Source organism: Microcaecilia unicolor, chromosome 3 (assembly GCF_901765095.1).
Source record: "Microcaecilia unicolor chromosome 3, aMicUni1.1, whole genome shotgun sequence".
Lineage (NCBI taxonomy): Eukaryota > Metazoa > Chordata > Amphibia > Gymnophiona > Siphonopidae > Microcaecilia > Microcaecilia unicolor.
In genome coordinates, this window is record NC_044033.1 from 290,385,100 (window position 1) to 290,411,428 (window position 26,329).

The 26,329-nt window shown below is 44.6% G+C and overlaps 1 protein-coding gene across 5 annotated transcripts in view; it reads right to left on the reverse strand.

Annotated features, from left to right (window-relative positions):
• VDR (vitamin D receptor) overlaps positions 1-26,329 on the reverse strand; it is a 459,251-nt gene that overhangs the window by 60,335 nt on the left and 372,587 nt on the right. For all 5 annotated transcript variants that reach the window (XM_030198165.1, XM_030198163.1, XM_030198162.1 and 2 more), the window contains exons 4-5: positions 5,359-5,543; positions 2,572-2,674 (exon numbers count right to left, since the gene is read on the reverse strand). In XM_030198165.1, coding sequence (XP_030054025.1) covers positions 2,572-2,674; positions 5,359-5,543 — 288 coding nt within the window. The remainder of the gene's footprint in view (positions 1-2,571; positions 2,675-5,358; positions 5,544-26,329) is intronic.

Sequence of the window (26,329 nt, forward strand, 5' to 3'; positions counted from 1 at the left end):
TCTTCTCCCAATCACAGACACACACAGAAACAACATAGATCTACACATGCACAAACACCCACATAGATATGCACTTCCCACAGAAACTTCCCCAGATACCTCCCCCCCCCAACACACACCCATAGATACAGACATACTCATACACAAGCATGAAATAAAAGGACACAAACAAGGGCACACTTGCATGCATGCATACCCATACAGACAGACAGACAGACACACACACACTCATATAGAAACACACACAGGTAACACATACACAGACAGACACATGCATGCATCACACCCCACCAGCTGTCACCTCTATCCCTGCGGAATTGGCTCTTAGTGAATCAGATGTGTTTTTTATTTTCTTTGTTGTACATTTTACTGTGAAACCTTATAAATGAATCGTATAGCTTTGGTTGTACTGCATGGTGACACCTAGGGGCCGATATTCAAAATTAGGGAGGAGTCTGGGGTTATACTTGTGCTGGTAATATTCAGTGCCGGGCAGTGTTGCCAGATGGGCGGTTTTCCGCGACCCACCGCGGGAAATTTTTGCCCGCGGCGGGTTGCGGTTTTTTGGGCTTCTTTTTTTTCTTTTGGGCGGTTTTCAGGCGGTTTTTTCGGCCGCGGGGGCGGGATTAATGATGTTTTGGGCGGGGTTAGTGACGTTCTGGGCGGGGCCGATGACGGGGGAGGTGGGGCCGGTGACGGCGGGGTGATGACGCAGGGGTGGGGTGTCAGGGGCGGGGTTTGAGTTTGGGCGGGTTTTGGGCTGGATTTAGGCTGGTGCCGGGACCCGCATAGCTAAGCATGGCAGCGGAAGGAGCAGGCTGAGCTCCTACAATCCTGCATCTGCCTCCCTCTCTCTCAGCGACAGCGAGTCCCACACGCTGCCTAACACCCCTAACCCAGAAGCGTCTCCTCTGCCGTGTCCCGCCCCCTTTGTCGTAACTTCTTGTTTCTGCTGGGGCAGGATCGTGGGAGCTCAGCCTGCTTCCTCCAGTACCAGCACTGTTACGGGTGCGGCCTCACTGAAGTGAAATAAATGAAAGGACAGTGATTACAGAGGATAGAAATACGGTAAGGAAAGGGAATGGAGGACTGGGGAAGGAGAGAGATGGGGAATGGAAAAGCTAGTGGGTAAGAGAACAGTGAGAGGGTGATATCTGAGTTGACAGCAAGGCAGAAAGACAAAAAAAAAGAGAGGAAAGAGCTAAAAAAAAGAACAATCAATGTGTCAGAAGTAGGTGTAGTGAGAGTAAAAAAGGCAAATAGACAACAGCCACTTGAAAGAGAATTAGAAGACGACAGACAGGAAAGCAGAAGAGAAACTGCAACCAACATGATGGAAAAATACATCGTCCAAACCACAAAGGTAGAAAAAAGCAATTGATTTTGAATGTTTTAAATGGAATATGTTGGCTTTGGGAAATCTGCATAGCAAATGTATTTGTATTGTGTTCATTAGAAAGGAAATGCATTTCTAATTTTATTTCTCCAGTGTCGCAGCACATGCTAAGTTTAACTTTTGGGGGTTCCCAGTTAAATTTTTGTATAAATATTTTTATTTCTGATGTGATCCCTTGTTCTGTATTTGGTACGGGTCTGTTGGTGTGACAGTAGTGGCAGGTGGGGAAATTGGAGGGAAGGCAGGGAGGAGAGGGGATCAGGGATGGGGGCCCTAGCATGTCTAACACCAGTTCTGACCCTTGCTGTATATTTGGTAGGGATCCCAAGCCTCCCCAGCTGAGGGCCTCCTCCAAAGTTGGTCAGAACTTCTTTCTACCAAGCTCTGCAATCAAAGACAGAATCCTTAAGTCACTGACAGCTAAGCATGCATAGGGTGCTAGCATCAGTGGCTTAGGGACGTTGCTGCTGCCTGCCACGCTTGGTAAAAGGGAGTTCTGCCCACCTTCAGAGAAAGTCTTCAGCTGACAGAGGATCCTTATTAGCTAATCTATTTATATTTTGCGGTCGGGGTAGGGCAGGGCAGAGAAAATATTGTTTCTACTCAATTTGGGCTCAGGCCCATCTGAAATTGACTGTCTGGCTAAGCCACTGCATACTCCTAATGAGTGAGAGAAGGGGCCTAAAGAGTGTGAGAGTGATAGATAGCCTTCAAATGAGTGTGACATACTCCTACTGAGTGACAGAAACAGCTGAAGGAGAGTGAGAGTGCTTTCAACTGAGTGTGATGTACTCCTAATGAGTGAGAGAAGGGACTGTTTGTGAGAGAGAGAGAGAGACTTCAAATGAGTGTGACACAGTCCTGATGAGAGAGTCAGCATCTCTGTACGGGTGATTAATGCAATATCACATTGAACCCAGCGTTCTAGATTCTCACATGCCTAAACAAGCCCCGCATAGAACCACCTCATTACACCACAAAGACAGTCCTCTACACAGTTGCAATGTAACTTATGTTTAATGCCCAACTGTACGAACACAACAGCAATAGCTTTATGTAGGGCCACAGTGGAAATATAAGCTGTGCAATGATGTTTTTCATTGAGCTACTGCCCCTGTATCCTTCAGTGCTACTGCAGTATGCTAAGCCTAGAGGACCCTTGGTGCAGAAAATACCTGGAAAGCAATCAAGGAGATCTGAAGAGTCTTCTGAGGGGAAGTTTTGTATCTGGATAGGGGATGATTGAGTGGTGCTTTCAGGGATATCTCTGACTGGAGGCTGTGAAATAAGCAATGTTTAGTTTGCTAAAACTTTATTCTAAACATAGTAACAGTTGATGTTAGTAAATAAGGAGCACTAGGTCCATACAGTTATCCAAGGGGGTCTTTTACTAAATATTAGCTTGAGTTAACTGCAGCAGGGCCCACTGGAATAAAATGGGACCTACTTCAAATAACCCGAGCTAACCTTTAGTAAAAGACCCCACCCCCCAAGTCTTTTCTACTATTGAAGATCTGACTTGATTTTGGCCTTCACCCTTGCCAGCACCCTCTGTATTTGCCCCGAGTGTGTTAGAATTCTGTTCCTAGTTTGGGTGCAATCACCTCTGCTTATAAAAATTCCAAACATCTACCACCCTCAATAAAGAAGTATTTTCTCACATTTCCTTTGAGCCTCTCTCCCTCTAGTCTCATATCATAACCCCATGTCCTTGAGCTTTTGCCTCTACAGACAGCACCTTCTGGAAGCCTACCAGATATTTGGATATTTCTATCAGAGACTTCTCCTCATTCAGGGGCCCTTTTACTAAGCCGTGTGTCTACGCGTGCCCAACGCATGCCAAAATGGAGTTACTGCCCGACTACTGCGTGGCTCTTGCGGTAATTTCATTTTTTTGTGTGCGTCCGATAAGTGCATCTGAAAAATATTTTTTATTTTTGGCCGCACGTAACGGCTGTGCACCAAGTGGCATTTGACAAGTGTAGGTCATTACCACCTGGTTACTGCGTGAGTCTTTAACGCTAGGTCAATGGCTGGCGGTACGGTCTCAGACCCTAAATGGATGTGCGGCAATTTTCATTTTGCTGCACGTCCATTTTTGGCAAAAATGTTAAAAAGGCCTTTTTTTACAGGCACGCTAAAAAATGGATCGGCGCGTGCTCAAAACCCATGCCTACACTACCACAAGCCATTTTGCAGCGCGCCTTTGTAAAAGGACCCCTCAGTGTTCTGTGTAGTGTTTATTTTACAGGCTCTCCACGTACTACTTAAATAGCCGTTCTTTGCATTGCTTTCGTCTTCTTCATGTTCTTAGAAAGCTCTGGCCTCCAGTGCTACAGATGACTAAAATTACCCCTCAGTGCATTTTACACTGGCTTTCCAATTTCCCACCTCCTATAGGGCTCTATTTACTAAGCAGTGTGATGTTGTACAGTTGCATATTAAATGCCAAGTTAGGAATAGAGGCGGACCAAAACCAGGATTTTGGGTTTTGGCAAAACCAAATCTGCGGCCGAAATTTGCTACTTGGTTTTGACCAAAAACACAGCTGAAACCGAAACTTCCCCTGTCCTACCCTAGACATTAAACAGGAAGTGCCCCCACTCCTCCCTGCCCCTAGAACAGAAGAAGCTTCCCTCTCAGGGGTGTGGCCATTGGGAAGGGGAAGCCTAGACCCCCCCCCCCCTCGCACTTTGGGCTCAGACCCCCTTCAAAATTGTGGCACTGATGCATGGCTGGTAGGGATGCTCAAGCCCCACCAGCCAAAGAGATTCACTGTCCGAGCAGCAGGAAGTCTGCAGGGTGCTCCAGCCACCAATGTTGGCACTTCTGCACTGGCTGAATATCAGCTGCAATTTGCAAATGCCACAAACCCAAAGAATCCTTGATGTTGCTGATGAATAACCTTTTGTTGTTGTTGTTGTTGTTAATTAGACTTAATTTTAGGACACTGCCCAGTAGCCCTGCATGGAAATCAGCCATGCAGAAGGCTCATTGGTAAAACTGGAAATGTGACCAAAAGTAAATTCAGTTAAGAGTGAAAATTAGGTTGTTTGACATTCAGAGTACGGAACTCAAGGGCATTCCGGAAGCAGGAATGCTCCAAGGCAATACTTCCTTCCTGCGAGGGTGATAGATATCTGGAATTGCAAGCCACATTGAACCTACCAATAGGTGGGAAAATGTGGGATACAAATGCAATAAATAAATAAAAAACAGGGACAGAAATCAGATATACTTGGGACAGATACAAAGAACAGTGACAGAGATGACCAGAGTCTCCATGGTGGCACAGCAGGCAAACGGATTGGGTATCACCAGGTTCAATCTCATCAGGTTCCTCTCCTGAATGTTGTTCCTTTTCCCTCTCATGAAGTCTCGGGACATCACAAAAATCCTACTGAAACTGCATACAGCCCCCCTCCCCCAAGTAACCTTCAGTCTTAAAAGCTTCTCAAATCAGATGAATAGCTTTATTTGCTCTTATCAATTTCAAAAACCAATGAATCAATTTTTCTGGAATATACCCCACTGACAGGCACAGGGATTCCATATTTCAGGAAAAATGCATATTTCTCAGGGACAGCCTTCTGTATCAAGCACCAGCTATCTGGAACTCAATTCCATTATACTTACGAAAAATTCAAAATTACTTTGATTTTAGGAAAGTCTTAGTCCTATATTGCATTGTTGTATGGTAATGTTTTATATTTTGATTATGCTCTGTTTGCTCCCATGGGTTTGCCTGCTTTTTCTTTCCTGTGATCCACGCTGAACTCTATGGGTAGTTGCAGAATACAAGAAGCAACATAATGCACTGTAATTAATGACATGCTACCAGTTTCTTATCAGCAAGCAGGCACCTCTGCCCTACTCAAAAGGGTTATTATTACACAGGGCACGTGTGGGGGCCCCTAATTTCACACCATTGTAAGGAACTGAATGCAGGTGATGTGACATACCCGAAACTTGGTGAAGTCAGAATAGGTAGGGTCGTAGGTTTTGTGATGGGCTTCCAACAAGATGTCAATAATCTTTTGGTGCTCCTCTCTGAGTTTGGGTCTCTGGGACTCCTTCATTGCCTCCTCTTCCTTACGTTTCATTATCAAGTCTCTCTTCCTCTGGACTTCTTCATCTGTCAAAATGACTTCACAGTCATAAGGGAGAGGATGAGAAAAATTGAACATAATACACAAGGTGCTAACATGAGGAATAAGTTCAAGTTCCAATTTATTTGACATACTGCCTATAAAATAAATATATCTAAGCAGTTTACAATAATTATAATATAATGGGGGAGGGACAGGTAAAAAAAAAATGCCAAGGACAAGAAAAGTTTTATAAAGGGAATAATTTTAAAAAGGGTTTTCTGTGTGCAAAACCTGTATGACACCAAAAAGAAGCTTTTGATAAATTACGCAGTGGTACACACAAGTGGAGAGTGGCCTAGTGGTTAGAGCACTGGTCTTGCAATCCAGAGGTGGCTGGTTCAAATCTCACTGCTGCTCCTTGTGATCTTGGGCAAGTCACTTAACCCTTCATTGCCTCAGGTACAAACTTAGATTGTGAGCCCCTCCTGGGACAGAGAAATATCCAGTGTACCTGAATGTAACTCACCTTGAGCTACTACTGAAAAAGGTGTGAGCAAAATCTAAATAAATAAGTAAAAAATACATGGAAAGGGTGTGCCTACTGTTACATGATCTGCTTGTGGGTGCTCCTAGAGCCATAGTTTGGGTGCAGTGAAAGTGGAGTTGTGATGCATGCATATATTTTATAAAATATGCAAATATATGCAGAGGATACGTGCAAACATTTATATTCATTTTGGAACAGTGTGAGTATTGGCATTTGCATTCTATTAGGGCTGGACTTAGGAGCCAACTTACAATGCTACATAAGAGCCTATAAAGCAGGTGTCTTTGTTTTCACATAGGTATCCTCTTATAAAATCAGGTCCGTAGGAGGTACTAAAAAGTAGGCACTAACATTTATGCATCAGTTATGCACATAAATGTTTAGAACGCTTGCATGTAAGCACATATGTGCACACATTCCAACTAAGTGCTATTTTGCAATTGGTCGTATATCTTCGATAGTGCACAGTATGCAGGTGGGCATACACATTCTGGGTGGAGTGTAGGCAGGGCACACAATGACATGCATGGGGGCAATTCTATAACTTGGTGCTTAGTGAGCAGGCTGCCATTTCTATAAAAGATGTGGAGGGGCATTTTTGATATGATGTCTAAGTCCAACTTTGGATATTTTTGCAAAAAATGCCCAAAATGTGAATAGGAAATACTGTTTAGAACAAGGTTTTGTGATTTGGACATTTTGTTTTTTGGTCCATTTTCGAAAAGAAAAAAAAAAGCCCAAGTGCAAAACGCACAAACTCAAGCCAATGGGATGTAAGAGGAGACAGTATTTTTAGTAGACTGGTCCCCCAGACATCCCAGGCAAGCAATAGGGCACTCTAAGGGGCACTGCAGTAGACTTCATAAAATGCTCCCAGATACACATCTTACCATTGCTCCTTTATCTTGTCTGCTGGGCCCCCCAAAACCCACTACGCCCAACTGTACACCACTACAATAGCCCATATAGGTGAAGGGGGAGTTCTGGAGGGCTCACAGTTTCCTCTACAATTGTAATAGGTAGGGGGAGGTATGAGCCTGGGCCCACCTGTCTGAAGTGCACTGCACCCACCACTACACTACTCCGGGATCTGCATGCTGCTGTAATGGACCTGAGTATTACATCTGAGGCCGGCACAGAGGCTGACAAGTAATGTTTTAAAATCACATTTTTTGGGGGTGGGAGGAGGTTAGTGACCACTAAGGAAGGAAAGGTCATCCCTGATTCCCTCCAGTGGTCATTTGGTTATTCAAGACACATTTTTGTGCTTTATTCGTTATAAAAACAGGTCTAACTCAAAACATCTTAGTTTTAGTCCTAGACGGTTTTGTTTTGTTCCATTATGACTGAAAAACGTCCAGTGTTAGGAATGCCCAAATCCTGCCCTTAACACACCCCTGACACCCCCTCCCCTTGTGATCTGCGTACACTTCTGACGGACTTCATAGAAAAATGTCTAAAAATTGGTTTTGAAAATACCAATTTGGACGTTTTTGTGAGAAAAACATCCAAATGCAGATTTATGCCACTTTTTGGACGTTTTTCTCTTTTGAAAATGAGCTCCGTGGAGGGGCATAATCGAAAGGGACGTCCAAGTTTTGTTGAGGACGTCCTCGCAAAACGCCCCGATGGAGGGGCGGGGAAGCCCGTATTATTGAAAAAGATGGACGTCCATCTTTCATTTCGATAATACGGTCGGGGACGCCTAAATCTTGAAATTTAGGTCGTCCTTAGACTTGGTCATTTCTGATTTTCGGTGATAATGGAAACCAAGGACGCCCATCTCAGAAACGACCAAATGCAAGCCCTTTGGTCGTAGGAGGAGCCAGCATTTGTAGTGTACTGGTCCCCCTGACATGCCAGGACACCAACTGGGCACTGCAGTGGACTTCATAAATTGCTCCCAGGAACAAAGCTCCCTTACCTTGTGTGCTGAGCCCCCCAAAACCCACTACCTACAACTGTACACCACTACCATAGCCCTTACGGGTGAAGGGGGGCACCTAGATGTGGGTACAGTGGGTTTCTGGTGGGTTTTGGAGGGCTCCCTGTTTCCTCCACAAACGTAACAGGTAGGGAGGGGCATGGGTTTGGGTCCGCCTGCCTGAAGTGCACTGCACCCACTAAAACTGCACCAGGGACCTGCTTACGGCTGTGATGGAGCTGAGTATGACATCTGAGGCTGGCAAAAAATATTTTGAAAGATATTTTTTGAGGGTGGGAGGGGGTTAGTGACCACTGGGGGAGTAAGGGGAGGTGATCCCTGATTCTCTCCGGTGGTCATCTGGTCAGTTTGGGCACCTTTTTGTGCCTTGGTTGTAAGAAAAACAGGACCAGGTAAAGTCGTCCAAGTGCTTGTCAGGGATGCCCTTTTTTTTTCCATTATGGGTCAAGGACGTCTATGTATTAGGCACGCCTAAGTCCCGCCTTCATTACACCTCCGATACGCCCCCTTGAACTTTGGTTGTCCCTGCGACGGAAAGCAGTTGGGGATGACCAAAATCGGCTTTCGATTATACCGATTTGGATGACCCTGTGAGGACACCCTTCTTCCGATTTGTGTTGAAAGATGGGCGTCCTTCTCTTTTGAAAATGAGCCTGCTAGTGTGTCAGCGGTAACAGGTGAAATACATGCCTGTAATTTACGTACATGCACTTATGCTAGCCATACAGCTGCAGAAAATGCTTGCCCCCAAATAGTGGAGATATGCATCTATAAAGTTACTCAAGTAAGTGAGAGTCCTTACTTTCCTCAGGCTAACTACATGTACGCCCACCTGTTAAATATTTATTTATGCACTATCCCCCAGATATTCATAACTATTTAACCGGCCAGGAACGGCTCCTGACCAGTTAAATAGTATTTAAGCACCTAACCATGAATATTCAGTGGGAGATAACCGGTTATCTCCCACTGAATTACCGGTTAGTGGCTATTCGCTAACCGGTTATATCACGCAATGTAGTTGGTTAGGCATGGCTAACATAGCAAGCCTACCTTTGACCGCTAAAAAGTTAGCCGGTTAGCACTGAATATCAGCATAGCTGGTTAACTTTTTAGCTGCTAAAATAAACCTGGATATTCAATGCCGGTCACCGGATACGGCCTGGCATTGAATGGGTTTAATGTCAGCGGTGAACAGGAAACTTGTTGCCCACTGCCAGCTGAATATCACACCCTGTAAGATATGTGCTTATTTATAGAACAGCACTTTGGCAGACTTTTGGCACTTGCATGAATCTGTGCCCACATGGGTATATACCTGTATATCCCATTATTCTACTGATTTTTGCATGCAATGGGAGTGTAGATGTTAGCATGTACTTTATAGAATTACCCACCACCCATGTGTCTGAAGGAATCGTGCACTGCTGTTACTTGTGCTGTACCTTCTCTGCGGTGTGTGTGCCTGTCCATGGGCGTAGTTTGACTGTTTCATTTGGGGGGGGGCAAAGGATGGGGTGGAGCATATTAGCATATTCATTTGCATATATATATATATATATATATATATATATATATATATATATATATATATATATATATATATATGCAAATGAATATGCTAATATGGAGGAAGGCAAGAAGGGAAAAAGAGCTGGCTTTTTTTGGGAATAACCATAATGAATATGTATGAGATATCAAGCCAGCTCTTTCTCCCTCCCTCCCTTCCTTCCTTCTTTCCTCCTTACCCAGCACTCCCTCTTCCTCTCCAGTAGTATTTCCTATCCTTAGCTTTTTTGGGGTCTGCCTGTTTTAACAGATTCCTCTACCCACTAAAATATCTCTCCTTTTCCTTAACCCCTCACACGTGAAACACCATTTTAATATGCTAATATGCTCCACCCCATCCTTTGCCCCCCCAAAATGAAACAAAGAAACCATACTCATACAATTCCATGGTTGACACTTAAATAACATTCCAAACACATTTGCAGGTGTAATAATTTCTATCCTCAAATTTTCATTTTCACCTACCTACTTCTACTTGCCGACCCCTCCCTTCAACATTCTTTAATCCAAAACATTAAACAGACTGCTACAAATCTAGCATTCCTTTACTCCAACTCTATACACCTAATACAAGTTTACAACCATATCTAAATGTCCACTAATTCTGTGAGATCCCTTTTACCTCCCTTCCCTCGCTCTCACTAAAACAACCCACTAACTGCAATCCTCCCCAACTACCCCTTTCCCTTTGCCCCCCTCCCTCCACCTTGTAAGGCACTGGCTACCTACTACCCACCCAACAAAAACAGTGTTGAGACTAAGATGGACCAACAATAAAGAACTACAACGTGGTGGATGCAGGCAGGCAGCAGCAGCTCACAGGTTTGCTTGCTGTTTTGAGTGAACGGTGACGGCTGGCTGCGCGGGGGAGTGGAAAGGAAACAGAGATTTTCGCGGCGCCTTCCCTTCTTCCTTCCTTGTATGGACTGGCTGGCTCACTAACTTCCACTAGTACCGGCGCAAAGAGCAGAGCGGCGAACTCCAAACTGGCGGTAGTAAAAGCACCAAACAAGAAGCAACTCGACTCCGTCCTTCGCTTCCCTGCCCTCAGCGTTCTGCCCGCCCAAAAGGAAATGACATCAGAGGAAGGCGGAACGCTGAGAGGGCAGGGAAGCGAAGGACGGAGTCGAGCTGCCTGTTTGGTGCTTTTACTACTGGCGCCCCGTGACTTCTGGTAAGAAGAGTTTGGGGGGGGGGGGGGAATGCCTCCCTCGCCCCCCCCCCCCCCAGTCTACGCCCATGCCTGTTGCCCATGCTGTACCTTTCTATAGATACATTTAGACACTGGTTTCCAGTGTTCACAGGTTAGCATGGTTTAGCATTAAGCTAACAAATATATATGAAACTAGTTGCCACCTGCTGAAACATTTCCAGTTGTGCCCAACCACATCAGACCTTCCTTCAGCCTGCACATCCTTCAGCCAAGCTGCACATCTCACTGTCTTCTGACTGCAGGGCTCCACTTCTGCCTGCATGGCCACTGGAGTCAGTAGATGCCTGTGTTAACTGGGCAGCTCAGCCTGTTTGTAAGTGGGGTGCACAATGCAACCCCTGCTGCTCACAAGCAGCCAGACTACACTTCCAAATGTATTATATATATAGGAAGAGACAGCTCTTGCAGTTTCTGGGCTGAGCCGAGGTTGCTGCTATGTAAATCTTTCCTGTAGCCAGCCATGTGTCTGTACAGTTTATAAGGCACTGAATGGCTGTGCAAAGGTCAGCTCTCAACTTCTAGACTAAAGTTCATTCAGACAGATTACAGTCTGTTCTGCTGGGATAAGTCCAGAGCCAGTGTAAGGGTACCAGACATCAAACTTTCAGGTTTGCACTCACACTCCATGATTTTGTTTTCATTCCCTTCATGAGAGTTTTCATAATTAAACTCAACAATCGTGACTATACAATTATCATCTATCCCAGAAGAATCCGGTAAAAATAGTCATCACACTTAAATAGTTCAAGTTTCATCTGGGTGGCTTACGGACTAAAATAGAGAGAAAAGGTTGAAATAATAGGACAATGATATAGGGAGAAGGGAGGAACTATAAACATTTAGGCTAGGACAATGGGGGGGGAGGGGGTACACACAGGAGGGAAACTGTAGACCACCTGCATCTAGTGCCTCATAAGTAAAGGTAAAAATGAACTACTGAAAGGCATCTCCAAAAAAAACATGTTTTAAGGTCAAACTTCAAGTGAAGAAGGGACGACTGAAGTCTAAGATGTTGGGGCAACTCATTCCAGAGATCTGAGCCTTGAATGGAGAAAACTGAGCGCTGAGGAAGGGCTTAGCCATAGGGGATGGGGGGGGGGGGGCTCAGGGGCCCAGCCTCCCCCCCCCTAATCTGCATGGTCTGGTATCTCTCTCCTTTCCCTCCTCCCCATGGTTCAGCGTCTCTTTTATTCACCCCACCAACACACCCGCACTGCAGTTCTCCAACCTTCCAGCAACATCAGATCTCAAAGCAGCCTTGCTTCTCGACAGCTCCAGAAACTTTCTATCTGCAGCATCCCGCCTACGTGGGAACAGAAAGTTGTAAAGAAAGAATGTTTCTGGGGCTGGCAAGGGGCAAGACTGCCTTGAGAGATGATGGGAATGGGACTTGTAATACCACCTTTCTGTGGTTTTTGCAACTACATTCAAAGCGGTTTACATAGTATATACAAGCACCTATTTGTACCTGGGGCAATGGAGGGTTAACTTGCCCTGAGTCACAAGGAGCTACAGTAGGAATTGAACCCAGCTCCCCAGGATCAAAGTCTGCTGCACTAACCACTAGACTGATGCTGCTGGAAGGTTGGAGAGCTGAAGCAGGAGGAGAAGGGGCGGGTGGGGAGAGAAGTTAAAGAGATGCCGGACTGCGAGGAACAGGGAAGGGAGGAGGGGGCAGAAAGAGAGAGAGATGCCTGTGAAGAGAGGAGGAAGGAGAGGGAAAAAAAGAAAAAGTTAGATGGTGCAAGGGTGGGAGAGAGATACCAGGTGGAAGGAGAGGGAAGAAAGAGTTTGAATGAGGGGATGGGAAGAGAGAGAGAAAGACACTGGACTCATGGGGGAGGGGGGAAGAAATATGCTGGGGTGGGGAGGAGCAATAAAATATCAAGTGACATTCAGTGGATCATGTAAAAAGGACAAAGAATCATGATAGGATGCTGGTTGGAGAAAGATTCAGAGAAAGAGCACATCTTTAGCAGTGCTTTAAGTCATTCCATATCAAAAGCTTTCAACTTCTACAAAACTCGGTGTTTATTTGTAAGTGGTAGTTGTAGTGGTGTAGTTTTAGGGGATGGAGGTGGTTGTGAAGGCTATGTTGTGGAATGATACATTTGGGGAATAGGATAGTTGGGGCATAGGGGTTAGTTGAGGACAATAGTTTTGGGGTTGGAGGTAATTGAGGGGTTAGGGTATAGTTGTAAGGGGTAGTTTGGGAGGGTACAGAGTCATATGGTGTAAATTTGGAGAGTGGGAGTAGTTGGGGGTGACAAGGCAGTTTTGGAAGGAATAGTTTTGGGAGTTAAGCAGATGGGACAGCAAGGGGGTAGTTGCGAGTATGTTTGGGTAGCAACTGCCACACCTAGATGTTAGCATGAACGTTCATAAATGATAACTTCTATAATTTACATCTGTACCAGTGCACTCTGCCCATTTGCATGTCCACTGGCAAAGTACATCCCACTGAATCACAGTGCACACTATTCTACTAGCTGGTATTCTAAAAGGCCACTTACGTGCATAAATGACTGGAATCAGTGCCGTACCTACCTTGTTCGCTACCTGAGGCGAGTCGCTGCTGTGTCCCCCCGGAACATCATCCCCCCCCAAGGCGCACCACACACCCCCCAACCCCCAAGTGCATCACCCACCTTTCCTCCTAGCAAGGGGCTGCGCGGAGCAGGTGCACGGCTGTCGGCTCTGCCGGTCCCCTGCCCTAGAACAGGAAGTAACATCAGTGGGGGCAGGGGACCGGTAGAGCTGACAGTTGCGTGTCTACTCTGCGCACTCCCTTGCTGCCTGCACCTGGGGCGGACTTGCTCCCACCGCCCTGCCCTTGGTACGCTAATGACTAGAATACCACCATTTGTGCACCTTTCTGCCATCTAAAGCTAAGGCAAAGGTAAAGGGTCATTGATTTGACATAGTGCCTTTATGTGTTACAACCAAAGCAGTTTACATATATATTATATACAGGTACTTTCCCTGTTCCTAGTGGGCTCACAATCTAATTTTTTTGTACCTGGGGCAACAGAGGGCTAGGTAACATGCTCAGGGTCACAAGCAGTGGTGTGCTGGAGCTAACATGCTCAGGGTCACAAGCAGTGGTGTGCTGGAGCTGGCTCGCTCCAGCTCACAAGATTCGGTTGTTAAATTTTGCCCGGACTTGCGAGCCGGTTGTTAGAAAGGGCGAGCCGGCTCTCCCTTCCTCCTCCCTCCGGATCCAGTCCCTCACCGATCCTACCTTGACCATCGAATTCTTCGGGGCAGGCAGTGTTGCCTGCCCGCTGCTATTGCTGACTCTCCCCCGCTGCCTGTTTGCGCTTCAAAAATGGCCGCTGAGACTTTGAGAGGCGGCCTCGCGAGACTTCTGTAAGTCTCGGCAGCCATTTTGAAGCGCGATCGGGCGGCGGAGGAGAGTCAGTGATGGCAGTGGGCAGGCAACACTGCCTGCCCCGAAGAATTTGATGGCCAAGGTAGGGTCGGTGAGGGACTGGATCCGGAGGGAGGAAGCAGAATTTGCAGAACAAGTCGGGAGGGGGTGGCAGGGGAGAGAAGGGAGCTGCTGGTGCATACAGGGCAGGGGAGAGGAAAGGAGGGTCACTGCTGGACATGGGTGGATCATGGAGGGCAGGAGAGGGTCACTGCTGGACATGGGTGGATGGAGGGCAGGCGAGAGAAGGGTCGCTGGGTATGGGTGCATGCTGGGCAGGGGAGAGGAGGGTCACTGCTGGACATGGGTGGATGGAGGGCAGGGGAAAGGAGGGTCACTGGGTATGGGTGCATGCAGGGGAGAGCAGGGTCGCTGGATATGGGTGCATGCAGGGCAGGGGGAGAGAAGGGTCGCTGGACATGGGTGAATGGAGGGCAGGGGGAGAGGAGGGGAGAGAGAAGAAATGCTGGACATGGATGGAGGGGAGGGAAGAGTGAGGAAGGAGATGAGTAAGGGGAAAGGAAGAGAGGAGAAAAACTGCACATGGATGAATAGGCAGAAGCTGAGGACGGACCAGAAATGAAGAAGAAAGGAGGAAAGGAAAGAAATAAATGGAAAGGAAGCCCTGGAAATGGAGTTAAGAGGCCAGATAGCAGCAGAATCGGATACTGGGCCAGCATGATCAGAAAACAGTCACCAGACAACAAAGGTAGAAAAAAATCATTTTATTTTCATTATAGTATTTGGAATATGTTCACTTTGAGAATCAGGTGCTCAACATTAAAAGTTTATATTTATTTACTTATTTATGGCATTTTATCCCACATTAAACATGGATTAGATTGGAACCTGGGATCATTTAATTTTTTTTTCCTGGAGAGAGTAATGCATTGCCCCCCCCCGGCTATAGCCAGCTCTGCAATTTTGGGGGGCGCAGAGGTGGATGAGGGGGGGCGCAGAAGTGGACGGGGTGGGGGGGGGCCAGGTGGACCGGGGAGAGAGCCTGTTGTTAAAAATTTACCAGCACACCACTGGTCACAAGGCTTGTAGCAGGATTTGAACCCAGTTCCCCAGGTTCTCGGCCCACTGCACTAACCATTAGGCTCCTCCTTCCACTTGGCATCTCCTTATAGAATTACGCTTAACGTGTCACTTTATTGCTAGCCCCAGCCTACCCACCCCCATTCCCTCCCTCCTAGTTACATGCATGCTTTATGTGTGTAACCCTTGATGGCGCAGCTATGCATAAAATTACATGTAAGACTAGGGTAAAATTTTTCAAATGAAACAGACTTACGTGTTGGTGCCATCAAAAGAAGTCTTTTGAATAGGCCATCTTTTTTTTTTTCTACTTTTAAGGTCAAGCAACTGAAGCTGAAACTTCAGTAGAGTTGCAGCATCTTCTGATATCATCGACAACTGCTCTTACAGTTGCTTTGCCAATTGGATAAAGAGTAACCTGGAGTTGTGCACAGTGCACTGGACTCTGATTCAAGACTCCTTTCTGCCACTGGATCAGTGTGCATCCCTGCCAGTAATCTACTGGTTAACTAGAGAAGTGAGTGTGAGCCCTAGCCATGCTTTAGTCAAGTATACACTGTAGTAGGTGCTTGGTTGTATTTTGAGATACAGCTACGACAAAGTAATTTGATCACTTTGGAACTGTTTGCATTTTGCCAGTACTCATTTGTGCTCCTCCCCCACAACCCCATAACCTGGTTCTCCTCCATTTGGCCCATCTTCCCTTCACAAATACCAATGGGTCAATACCATTTCTCCAAATTGTTTTATTTCACCTGCTTGCTCATCCATTCTTTTCTGGGAAATCCTGCTTTTCAACTAACCCTTTCTTTCAGTACCTGTCCCTCACCCCTACCTCTAAGGAAACCTCCTATGATTGTAAACAGTAGCATCACAGAGGGATGGTATACTTGCTGTGCCTTGCCCTGCAGGAGAGGTTGGGATCCTGAAAAGAAGACACCAATGGCAATCTGACAGAGATGAAGGGAGGCCCAGCCTGCCTGCCCTGACTGGCATGAGGGTTACACTAACAACATACATTTACAGTGCTCATTTTATGCATTTCCTATAAAAATCACTTGACTACTTCAGAAATAAAAGCTAATGCTGAAATTGCTAAATATTTCTGCAATAAGTACTTTGTAGCAGCTGTTCTGAAGAAAGCAGGAGGAACTAAATTATATGTCCCACAAAATGTCTGATGGAACTCATTAGTGGACTGTTTTCATGTTATAGCAAGAACTGGCCTAGAGTAGTGACAATTTGTGAACAAAATTATGAAAACCGAGTCCATAAACCACTACTAAATGGACTTGGGAAAAATCCACAATTCCAGGAATAACATGTATAGAATGTTTGTACATTTGGGAAGCTTGCCAGGTGCCCTTGGCCTGGATTGGCCACTGTCGTGGACAGGATGCTGGGCTCGATGGACCCTTGGTCTTTTCCCAGTGTGGCATTACTTATGTACTTATGTTATATATATGTATAGTTCTCAAAATTGAGCTCAAGAAAAATGTTGAACAAATGCTATTCTACAGCTTAGTTGCGTACTTTATAAATGATGTGGAAAAATAAATTACAAGTGAGGTGAAGAAATTTGCGGATAACACATAGGCGTAGTTTGACTGTTTCATTGGGGGGGGGCAAAGGATGGGGCAGAGCATATTAGCATATTAATTTGCATATATACATATGCAAATGAATATGCTAATATGGAGGAAGGAAGGAAGGGAAAAAGAGCAGGCTTTTTTTTGGGAATAACCATAATGAATATGTATGAGATATCAAGCCAGCTCTTTCTCCCTTCCTTCTTTCCTCCTTACCCAGCACTCCCTCTTCCACTCCAGTAGTATTTCCCCACCCCCTTTCCCATACCATGCAAGTGTTGACCTTAGAAATGCATAAGCCACCTCAGTAAAGCCAACACACAATCTCTCCACTGCAATACACTATACACAAACTTGTGCAAAACCACACTCATAACCTTACTAAACCATAACAACACTAATTCCAAGGACAGGACGAGCTGCAACCTTATGCGTGAAAAGGCAGAACTGTAATTACACCAGGCTCTAAAACACCAATACACTACCTCGTGAAAAACACATGACACAACAGACATGACATAAGGAACTAGAAAGCAAAAAATATGAAGGCAAAATACTGAACTGGAAAGTTAACTCAAGAAGTCAGACTCAGCATGCAGCAATACCAGAAAAATTGAAACTTACATGCAAAATTTCACAGATGCACATTTCCAAAAGCTGACATATTCCAATTAATAAATTCTGAATAAAATACTTTTTTCTACCTTTGCTGTCTGATCATTTAGTTTTTCTATTCGCTTTGGTCCAAATGTGTCTTCTGTTTTATGCAGTGTCTTCTTTCCATTTGATATTCCATTTAATAGATTCAAAATAAAATATTTTTTTGTACCTTTGTTGTCTGGACATTTTACTGTTCCATCATGCTGGTTCCAGTTTCCTCTTTTCCTGTCTTTCTGCTAATTCTCCTTCAACTGCTTGCTGTCCATTTGTCTTTTCTCTTCTCTTCTGTCTTATTCCATTCTTTCACTACACCTACCTTTGACACATTATTTCTTTTTAGCTCTTTCCTCTCTGTTTTGTTGTTTACTGCCTCTCTGTTCACTTAAATTTCACCCTCGTCCTCATCCTTCTCCTTTTTAGTTTTCAGCTATCAAATTCCATTTCCTTCTCTCACCCACTAGCTGCCCCATTCCTCTTCTCAGTCCTTCCTCCAACCTTCCATTTCCTTTCATCTTTATTTAATCAACTCTCCATTACCACATTTCTGCCCCTCCCATCACTATCATCCTCTCATTTGTTTCCTTCCCGCCTCCCCTTTGGCCTCTCCCAAATAGTTCCACCATTTGCAGCATCTTCCTCCCTCCCAACCTTCTAGCCCAGCACGCCTGCTCCCTTTCTCCCCTCCCCACCCTTGTAGCCTAATGTCTCCCTGTCCCTTCCACACACACACCCACCCACCCACACACACCCCAGCAACTTCCAGCCCCCCCCCTTCCCTGTGGTCCAGCATTTCTTCCTCTCTCTCTCTCTTCCCTCCCTCCAATTGTCCAGCATTTCTCCCTTATGTCCCTGGATCCACAATCTCCCTCTTTTTCTCTTTCCCCTCTAGTGTATATCTATCCCTTCCTCTCATCCATCCCCATGTACAACCTCTCTTCCCTCCTTCTTCTCTCCCACTGCCCACATCACTCTCAATATCTCCCTTTCTTGCACCCTGGGCCCAACATCTATCTCTTTCTTCCTCTTCCTTCTCCTTTTAGCATCCCTTCATAGGTGAACACATTAAATACCTTGGTGTTACCATTCATTCCTGTTTATCTTTTTCCTCACAGATCTCTTCAGTTTGTGTTCCAGTTTTCTAGCTCTCTGTAAAATCAGACTTCTTAGACTTTGCTTCTCTTCACTCATTATTTCACGCCTTAATCAGTTCCCTGCTGGATTACTGTAATGTAGTCTACGCAGCTGTTACCAAATCTGAGTTAAAAAGTTTACAGATTCTTCAGAACACTGGGGCTTGGTTATTATGTAAAGCTAAACAAAGAGACCATGCTACTCCCCTTTTCAAAAAGCTCAACTGGCTTCCGGTTGAATTAAAAATTCATTACAAAGTTTTGCTTCTTATTTTTAAAGCTCTCCAGATTACTTGGCTAAACTAACCATTCCTTACTCCATGCCACGACTGAATGTACCGGTCGCTGTCAGCGCTGCCATTCATTCTTCTCACAGGCGGCTCCGCTCCCGCTCCCCTTTGCCGCGTCCTCCGGCTCTCTCTGATGCACTTCCTGTTTAACAGGAAGTGCAGAGAGAGCTGGAGAGGAGTGGACGCGGCAAAGGGGAGCGGGAGCGGAGCTGCCTGTGAGAAGAATGAATGGCAGCGCTGACGGTGACCGGTACGGGTGAAGATAAGACTGCTGCAGGGAGGGACCGAGGCAGCGCCAGCGGGAAAGACACAATTAAGCCCCGCCAGTTCGCCGGTGCGACTTCCTTCAAGAAGACTTGTTTGGGGGGGCAATGCCCCCCCTCGCCCCCCAATCTACGCCCATGGGATAACACAAAATTATTCGAAGTTGTGAGGTCACAAACAGATTGTGATGAATTGCTGAAGGACCTTACAACACTAGGAGGTGAATGTTAATGTGGACAAGTACAAAGTGATGCACATAGGGAAAAATAATCCAAACGATAGGTACACGATGCTGGATTTGTTACTACGAGTCACCATCCAGGAAAAAGATATTGGCATCACTGTGGAGAATATGATGATATCCTTGGCTCTGTGTGTTGCAGTGGTCAACCCCCCCCCCCCCCCCAAAAAAAATACAATGCTAGGTATTATTAATAAAGAAATGGAAAATAAAACAATCTCGTAATGCCTCTGTATTGATCCATGGCATGGCTACACCTTGAATATTGTGTGCAATTCTAGTTGGTTGATCTAAAAAAAAAAATGATATAGTGGAACTTAAAAGATTCAAAGAAAGATGTCTAAAATAGCAAACAGGAAGCAACAGCTCCCTTATGGAAAAGACTAAAAGGTTAGGGCTTTTCAGCTTGGAGAAGAGCTGAAAGGAGATAATACAGAAGTCTAAAAAATCCTAAGTGGGGATGGGTAAACAGAGAACAGCTGTTTACCCTTTCAAACAGTACTATAAAATAATAAGTGGAGTGGAATGGATAGACGTGAATCGATTGTTTACTCTTTCCAAAAATACTATGACTTGGGGGAACGCGATGAAGCTACAAAGTAGTAAATTTAAAACGAAAAAGAACAAATTTTTCTTCACTCAGCATGTAATTAAACTCTGGAATTCGTTGTTAAAGAATGTAGTAAAAGCAGTTAGCTTAGCAGTGTTTAAAAAAGGTTTGGATGGCTTCCTAAAGGGAAAGTCCATAGACCATTATTAAAATGGACTTGGGGAAAATTTCACTGCTTATTTCTAGGATAACCAGCACAAAATGTATTGTACTTTTTTGGGATCTTGCCAGGTACTTGTGATCTGGATTGGCCACTGTTGGAAACAGGATGCTGGGCTTGATGGACCTTCGGTCTGTCCCAGCATGGCAATACTTATATACTTATGTACTAACAGATAGCATGTTTAAAATACACCAGAATAAGTACTTTTCACTCGATGCCTGCTTAAGCTAGGAATTTGTTGCAAGAAGATGTCCGAAAACAGTTAAGATAGCTGAGTTTTAAAAGGTTTAGACAAGTTCCTGAAGGAAATAAACCATTATTAGCCAGGTAGCATTGGGAAAGCCACTGCTTATCCCTGATGGTCATATAACAAAGAAGGGATCTAGTCTTGTGGATTCTGCCAGGTAGTGGCGATATAGATTGATGATGGTTTTGATGGACCTTTGGTCTGACTCAGTATGGCAGTTCCTAAGTTTTTCAAGTGCAGAAAAATAGCTGTTTTGTGTCTGATGCTCTTGAAGTTTGAAAGAAACAGGCAATGACAGAGCTAAATTAGCCATTTAGAAAAAAATGAACGGAACAAGCACCGTGTCCAGCTCGTTCTCTTGCCAGTATTCTCAATACCCTTTAACAGGGTCAGTCTTAATTGATGAAGAAGAGGAGCTGGTAATGACAGGGGCATCCAGCAATGATCCCTTCTGTAATTCCTGCTGTAATACCTTTCAGAGCTAAGGGTTTTCAGCTATACATAAAGGGCTACATTTCATATATAGAACTGAAAAACTGAACGCTAAGGAATATTCGAGAAAGGGCATTCTGATTTGGGCATTGTTTATAGAATAGCGGATCGTACTGGGATCTGTGCCAAATTTAAGGAGTGAGGATTTACACCAAGTGAAACCTGGTGTAAACCCTCATGTCTATAGTAGACCTTATTCTGTAACACTGCGCAAATTCCAGGAACACCTATGCCCTTCTTGTGCCTCTGCCCCCTTTACAGATCTGCACAGAAAACTTTACAAGCAACTCTTTATAGACAAGTGACTAAACAGATATGCATGTAAATTTCAATTATTGCCAATCAGTGCCAATTGATTGTTAGCGCCCAATTATCAGCACACATTGGCTCATTAAACAATTAAATTGTGTGTGCACTGAAATTTATGCATACTATTTTGAGCACCATATATAGAATTAGGGGGACAAGGGAATTCTATAAGCAGATGCTACAGTTTATAAGCCATATTTCCACAAACATAACAACACTTACGCGCGTCAGTGTTCTTACAGAATACGAGAGTCAATGGTGATGTGCCTAAATGCAGGTGTGAACATTTATGTCAGGTCTATGGCTCATATAAATGTTAGTGCCTAAATAAGGCAGCTGTGTCGAGTTACACTTGCGAATGGGTGTCCGCTCATGCTCTGTTAATGTGAATGCCCCTCTGACAATGATATAAGTAAATAATGTGACAAGGCAAGCCCCAGAGACTCCCCAGTGAAGCAGTTGAGCCCAGAACTACAGGTCCCAGAAGTCCTTGCAAGAATGAGTGAGGAGAGTAGCCCTAAAAAGATGCAATAAATTCCCAGTCCCAGCACGGGGAGCAATGACTCGAGGCAGGGTGAGCCTGTTACTCCCTTCCCACTAGAGGGCGAGGGAAGGACGAAGCTCAGTTTCCCTGGCTTCACCATCAGTATATAATTCCCCCAGCTGTGAGAAGGGAGAGCAGATTTCCTGGAGGCTCTCTGTCACCAGGGAGGAGGAGAGACAAAGGGAGAGAGAGATTCCATGGAGTATGTGGAGGAAGGAAGTAGTCTGCCACTAGAGCTGCCCAAGGGAGAGGAGCCAGCTACCATGGAGTGGGAGAATTCAAAGGTTGCCCTGCCCAGCACATGAAGGCACTGGAGGAGGCCACACGAAGCGTGGTGCTGAGAAGTGGGAGAAACTGCCAACCCTGCTCCTTACAGGGTTCCCTCTGTGCTGTGTAAAAAGCAGGTGATTTGCGGTATTGATTTGATGTGCAAAGACTGTCAATGAAGAGTTTTTCTGAACTATTGTGCCCTACTGGAAGTATGCCGGACTCTTACTGAACCCTTCTGAAGGAAGGGGGGGGGGGGGGGGGGGGGGAGGGAAACTAAGGCCTAGTAGAGGGCCTGAACTCGTGAGGAGCTGAACATTTGCGGAGGGATTTTGGGACCTGGACTGTACTGTTTTCTTTTGAAGATTATCTTATGAAGACTGTACTTTTTTCTTTTGAGGCTTATCTTATGAGGACTGTATCTTTTGTTTTGAGGAATATATTATGATTTTTGGTATGAAATTGCCTTGATAAAATACTTTGGCCCTGAGTCCCAGTATCAGCAGTATTTTGTCCTGGAACCCTGGGAACCCCGCAGGCTTGCCAGCTCCACCCAAGAAGAGGAAGTGGACCCCCCATTACAATAAGTATTGCCACACTGAGACAGACCAAAGGTACATCAAGCCCAGATTCCTGTTTCCAACAGTGCCCAATCCAGGTCACAAATACCTGGCAAGATCCTGAAAAAGTTCAATACATTTTATTTATCGCATTTATACCCCACCTTTTCCCACAGGATGCAGGCTCAAAGTGGCTTACAATAGACTGAAAAGGCGAACGCCAATCCAGTGGTAAAACAAATATAATATTTAAATAGATAAGTCATCAGAGTGAAGAAAAAAAAATGCTGCTTATCCCAGAAATAGCAGTGGATTTTCCCAAAGTCAATTTAATAATGGTCTATGGACTTTTCCTTTAGGAAGCTGTTCAGATCTTTTTTAAAGCCACTAAGCTAACCGCCTGTACTACATTCTCTGGCAACGAATTCCAAAGTTTAATTACACGTTGAATGAAGAAATATTTTCTCCGAATTCGTATTAAATTTACTACTTTATAGCTTCATCGCGTGCCCCCTAGTCCTAGTATTTTTGGAAAGAGTAAACAAAGAATTCATGTCTACCCATTTCATTCAACTCGTTATTTTATAGACCTCTATCATATCTCCCCTCAGCCATATTTTCTCCAAGCTGAAGAGCACTAGACACTTCAGCCTTTCCACATAAGGAAAAGTTGTCCCATCCCTTTTATCATTTTCATCACCCTTTTCTGTACCTTTTCTAATTCCACTATATCTTTTTTCAGATGCGGCAAACAGAATTGAACACAATATTTGAGGTGCAGTTGCACCATGGAGCGATACAAAAGCATTATAACGTCCTCACTTTTTTTTCCATTTCTTTCCTAATAATACCTAACATTCTATTTGCTTTCTTAGCCACCGCAGCATACTAAGCAGAGGGTTTCAACGTACCATCAACAACAACAACAACACCAAGATCCCTTTCTTGGTTGGTGACTCCTAAAGTAAAACCTTGCCTTACGTAGCTATAGTTCGGGATCCTCTTTCCCACATGCATCACTATGCACTTGTTCACATTAAACATCTGCCATTTTTAATATTTGTATGCGATTTGTTCCCTGCTTAGACTTTTAAAGATATAGCGGGTTATAAATAAAGTTTTACTATTATTATTATTTAGATGCCCAGTCTCTCAATCTCGTAAGGTCCTCTTGTAATTTTTCACAATCCTCTCGCAATTTAATAACTTTTAATAACGTTGTGTTGTCAGCAAATTTAGTTACCTCACTAGTTACTCCCATCTCTAGATCATTTATAAATATGTTAAAAAGCAGTGGTCCCAGCACAGACCCCTGGGGAACCCCACTATCTACCCGTCTCCATTGAGAATACTGACCATTTAACCCTACTCTCTGTTTTCTATCCTTTAACCAGTTTTTAATCCACAATAGAACACTACATCCTATCCCATGACTCTCCAATTTCTTCTGGAGACTTTTATAAGGTACTTTGTCAAACGTCTTTTGAAAATCCAGATACACAATATCAACCAGCTCGCCTTTCTCCACATTTGTTCACTCCTTCAAAGAAATGTAATAGATTGGCGAGTCAAGATTTCCCTTCACTAAATCCATGTTGGCTTTGTCTCATTAATCCACGCTTTTGAATATGCCCTGTAATTTTGTTCTTTATAATAGTCTCTGCCATTTTGCCCGACACCGACGTCAGGTTCTATAATTTCCCAGATCCCCTCTAGAACCTTTTTAAAATATCGGCGTTACATGGGCTACCCTTCAATCTTCTGGTACCACACTCGATTTTGAAGATAAATTACATATTACTAACAATAGTTCCGCCAGTTAATTTTTAAATTCTGTCAGTACTCTGGGATGAATACCATTCAGTCCAGGAGATTTGCTGCTCTTCAATTTGTCAAATTGCCCCATTACATCCTCTAGGTTTATAGAAATTTCATTCAGTTTCTCTGACTCGTCAGCTTTGAATACCATTTCTGGCACCGGTATCTCTCCCAAATCTTCCTCGGTGAAGACCGAAGCAAAGAATTAATTTAATCTCTCCGCTATGGCTTTGTCTTCCCTGATTGCTCCTTTTACCTCTCGGTCATCCAGCGGTCAATGGCAGCTTAGCATGTAATCAGAGAACAAGATTAAAGCACTATACTGCCGTGCTTGCATGTCTGTGTACATTTACTCTTATGGACAGTGGTATTCTATAAATTTATGAGTACAATCAGCATTGTTATAAAATGAGAGGGATAAAGTGCAATTCTACAGCAGTGTTTTTGATGTACGCTGAGGCCCCCTTTTACTACAGTGGGTAAAAGGTAGGTCTTTCTTTTTTTAAAGTGAAGCACATGCCGCACGGCCATTTTGTCAGGGGGTAGCCTTTACCGTCACCCATTGAGGTGGCAGTAAGGGCTCCTGCACTAACCCGGTAGTAAATTGGCAGTGCGCAGCATTGCCCGATTACCGCCGGGTACACACCAGTGATACAAAAATAAATATATTTTTGTAGCGACAGATGTGACGGTGCGCTGGGTTGCTGCGGTAGCCCAGTTGTACTTCCTTTTTAGCAAGCAGTAAGCCCACGCTGAGCTTACCACCGCTTTGTAAAAGGGGCCCCTGGTGTGCAGAGCCTACTCTATACAGGAACACTGGCACCTATTTTTCTTTACAGAATGCTAGTCTGACCAGGTATATAAGCACCTAACATACCAGCCCTAGATTTTGTGGGACTAGGGGCACTTTAATATTGAAGATATGTGTGTACTTTATTGTACTGTACAAGGTGCACAGGTGAATGTGCTTTCCGCCCATGGGCATGTATTTACAGACCAGTGCTTAGGTGGAAATTGTGCAGATACACGTGTATGTGTGAACAGATGTGAACAGGGTGCAATTCTTTATTTCTATATTTAGGATCCTGGAGGGTTACATATGCACGTGCAATTGAGACACAAGCACTTATACTAGCCATGGAGCTGGAGGTAAGAGCTCATCCCTTCATGGCAGAGATACACAGGTAACTTAGAAGTTCTGATACGTGCGTGTGAGTCCTGTCCATGCTCCACCCAGATTCTGCCCATGTATACACCTACCTGTCAAATACATATTATGTCCGATAAGATATGTACACAAATGCTGATTATCAGCATTTATGCACATATCTGCAAGTATTCTAATCACTTACACATGCAATCAGCATGGAAACGATAGCACCCAGTTTACAGAATTACCCCAACAGGTGATCATTTTATAAAGTTTTTTTCTGTTTGCAAAGCCTGTTTGACACACAGAAAATGGCTTTTATAAAATTATGCAATTGTATATGTATGTAAAAAGTAGGTGCATGGCAAGAGTTTGCCTATTTTTAATTGAACTGTGCCCTTATATTGCACCATGACCTTTAGAAGTAGTACTGCAAGACTACTGCTAAGGGTCACTGGTGTGATTCTGAACATAGCACCGGCAGGGGCAGGAGCAGGAGCAACTGAGTCTTGCTCCTGTCCTAGAACCCTAGATATCGAGGAATTCTACAGGTAGGTCTGGGGGGAGGGGGGTTCAGAGTGTGGGAAAAAGTTTGGATGGCTCTCTCATTCTCTCTGTCTCCTCAGCTCGAAACCTTGGGGTCATCTTGACTCTTCTCTCTCCTTCTCTGCTCATATCCAGCAGATTGCCAAGACCTGTCGTTTCTTTCTTTACAACATCCGTAAAATCCGCCCCTTTCTTTCCGAGCACTCTACCAAAACCC